This window comes from Stegastes partitus, unplaced genomic scaffold, assembly GCF_000690725.1.
Source record: "Stegastes partitus isolate 25-593 unplaced genomic scaffold, Stegastes_partitus-1.0.2 Scaffold1230, whole genome shotgun sequence".
NCBI classification, from domain to species: domain Eukaryota; kingdom Metazoa; phylum Chordata; class Actinopteri; family Pomacentridae; genus Stegastes; species Stegastes partitus.
Window position 1 is genome coordinate 219612 of NW_007578961.1, and position 2469 is coordinate 222080.

Genomic DNA, 2469 nt, shown 5'->3' on the forward strand with positions numbered 1-2469 from the left:
CCACCTTTCCCGACGCTCCTGGAGATGATTGGTTAATCAAAGCAGGAGGATTTGACTCAGCTCAGCCCTGTTAGTTAAATGAGTCTACGAGCTGTGAAACTGAGCCTCATGAACTGTGACTTTGTTCACTTTTTGCACCTTTCAAAGAAATAACGCACTGGTTGTAAAAAGATGAAAAGTGTGACCGGCTGTTTCTGGTCTTCAAATACTCACGCGTCCTGTGTAGGGGTACGAAGCATCAGAGTCGATGCCCTGGTTGTCGATGACGTATTGGAAGGCTTTGTGAATGTAGCCTCCGTTGCAGCCGTGGTTGCCGTATTTGCCGGAGCAGTCCACCAGATTTTGAGGACTGAGGTCCACCAGCTTCCCCGTCTTCTTGGCCAACTGACCCTCCAGAGCTCCTGCAGCGCTGAAGGCCCAGCAAGAGCCACAAGCGCCCTAGATGACACAAAAACATGCACCATAGCCTCAATGTTCCTCATAATGTCCACTTTATTTGTCAAAGCTTTATTGGTATCGTATGAAATAAACACTGTGTGGAGTATTCCGGTCCAGCAGAGTTCCCGCAGCTGCAATATTACATCAAATGGGAGCAGTCGACTTGTCTTGTGTATCATTTTCTACACATTTCCATGTTTGGCAGCACAACACGAGGCTGTAAAGACGGAGCCAACAGAGGGTCCAGCGCAGTTTAAGAGGTTAAGGAACTCCACCGACTGTTTGAGGAAACGTTCTGTTTGTCAATTACATTTAACATGTTGCGCTGAACAGAAGGAATGCCAGAATCAATACTCGCACGTCTCTGGTTGAATGATGCTCATCTGCACAACATAAGTTTGTAATAAGTTGGATTTCTCGGAGGTGGGAAGTAACGAAGTACAAATACTTGAGTAGATTTTGCAGGTATCTGTACTTGAGTATTAATTTTACATTTGAACACACATATCTGTACTTTCTACTCCTTGCAGTCTCTAAACTGACTCGTTACTTGTTTCTGTGGATGACGACATTACGTAAAAGATGTAAAAGACGGAACAACAAACGTCTTCATCTTTACCAGCAGTGTGCAGTTTGTTACTGAAGCTCAGCACAGCCCTGCATGCGAGAAGCTTTTTAGGACTGATGTTCAGACCCAACAGGGCTGAAACATCTTCATTCAGAGAACTTTGAGAACCACCGTCTGCTGAGGCTCAATAACAGATGTTGGTAGTCTTGAAGAGACGAGTGTTTCCGTGTTGATTATAATGTTTAATGTTTATAACGAAATGGAAAACTGTCCAGTGATGTGTTTCTCTGTAGCAGCTCTGTGCAGCTTCTTAAAGGATGAAAACAATCCTATTGTGTGTGCTTCAAGCTTTTTCATTTTGCAGAGTTATCGAAAGAGGCATCGCGTATCATCAAAGCTAAAAATTCATTTTTGTGCTTAAATAAATTTCTGAACCTTTTTACTTTTACTTGAGTAAAGGAGCTGAATCAGTACTTCTACTTTTACACTAGTATCTCTACGTCTACTTAGAATGTGAGTACTTTTGCCATCTCTGGAAGTTCTCTCCTTTTTTTTTTAACCCCAAAATACAACAAGCAACCTACAGATGGTGATTTTTCACTCCTTTACTGAGCAAATCAGTTTGAAAAAAAACGTAATTTTACTCTCCAGGACAAGATTTTCAGACTGAGTTCTCACCTTCAAAGTTGTTAATGAGGTCATTGTCACGTGATTACGTTCATTTTGTTTACTCTGATTACAGGTATAAGGTTTCTTTTTTTAAAATCAATGAGTAATTTGAAGTAGGAGATGTTACATGACGTCTCCAGGAAACCAGCAGCTGATAAAGACACGTCACCACAGACATCAGTGACGTTTCTGAGGAAGACTGAAGTGACAGTCGAAACATGTCAAAGGTTAAAACAGCTCCTACTTAAAAATACTCATTGTCTGATAAAAAGAAAAGAAGCCTTATACGGTTCATTTTCAAACGTCTAATATTAAAGTGACATTTATGCCTGTTGTTGATTGTGAGTTGGATCCTGATGGTTTTTTTTGTTGTGCTATGATGTCACAATTCTTCCAAACTAAAAGGAGGATGTGAGAAAAATTTTGTTGTGGTGATAATGTGAATAAAACACGAACTGATTCAGGGAATAAGGAACAGGATGAATGGTGGGAATGTGGAAACAATGACATCACCGTCAGACACCGTTAGTTTCCACCAGGAGGTTCATGTGTTGAGTTAAAAGAAATGAAAACACATCACAGCGATGTTCTTCTTTTACCTGCATCTTGACGCTGGTGACACAACCCTTCTCCCTCCAGTCCATGGTGTCCGGCACATCAGAGCCCGTCGCCCCTGCGAAGGGAGATGGCGCCCTCTGGATGTCAGTGGGAGGACTGAGTGTGGCGTAAAACTGCCGGATCTCCTCTGGAGCCTACGAGGAAGAAGGTGACGAGGATTAAAAAGAGCAGCGACT

General features: G+C 42.2%; 1 protein-coding gene across 1 annotated transcript in view; it reads right to left on the reverse strand.

Annotated features, from left to right (window-relative positions):
• The window catches only part of LOC103369035 (cathepsin S-like), a gene marked incomplete at its 5' end in the record, with an annotated part of 6207 nt that extends 3780 nt beyond the window's left edge, over positions 1 to 2427 (reverse strand). Inside the window, 2 exons of the mRNA XM_008297616.1 lie at positions 214 to 438; positions 2275 to 2427. Of these exons, the coding sequence (XP_008295838.1) occupies positions 214 to 438; positions 2275 to 2427 (378 nt within the window). The remainder of the gene's footprint in view (positions 1 to 213; positions 439 to 2274) is intronic.
• Between the last annotated feature and the right edge of the window lie 42 nt (positions 2428 to 2469).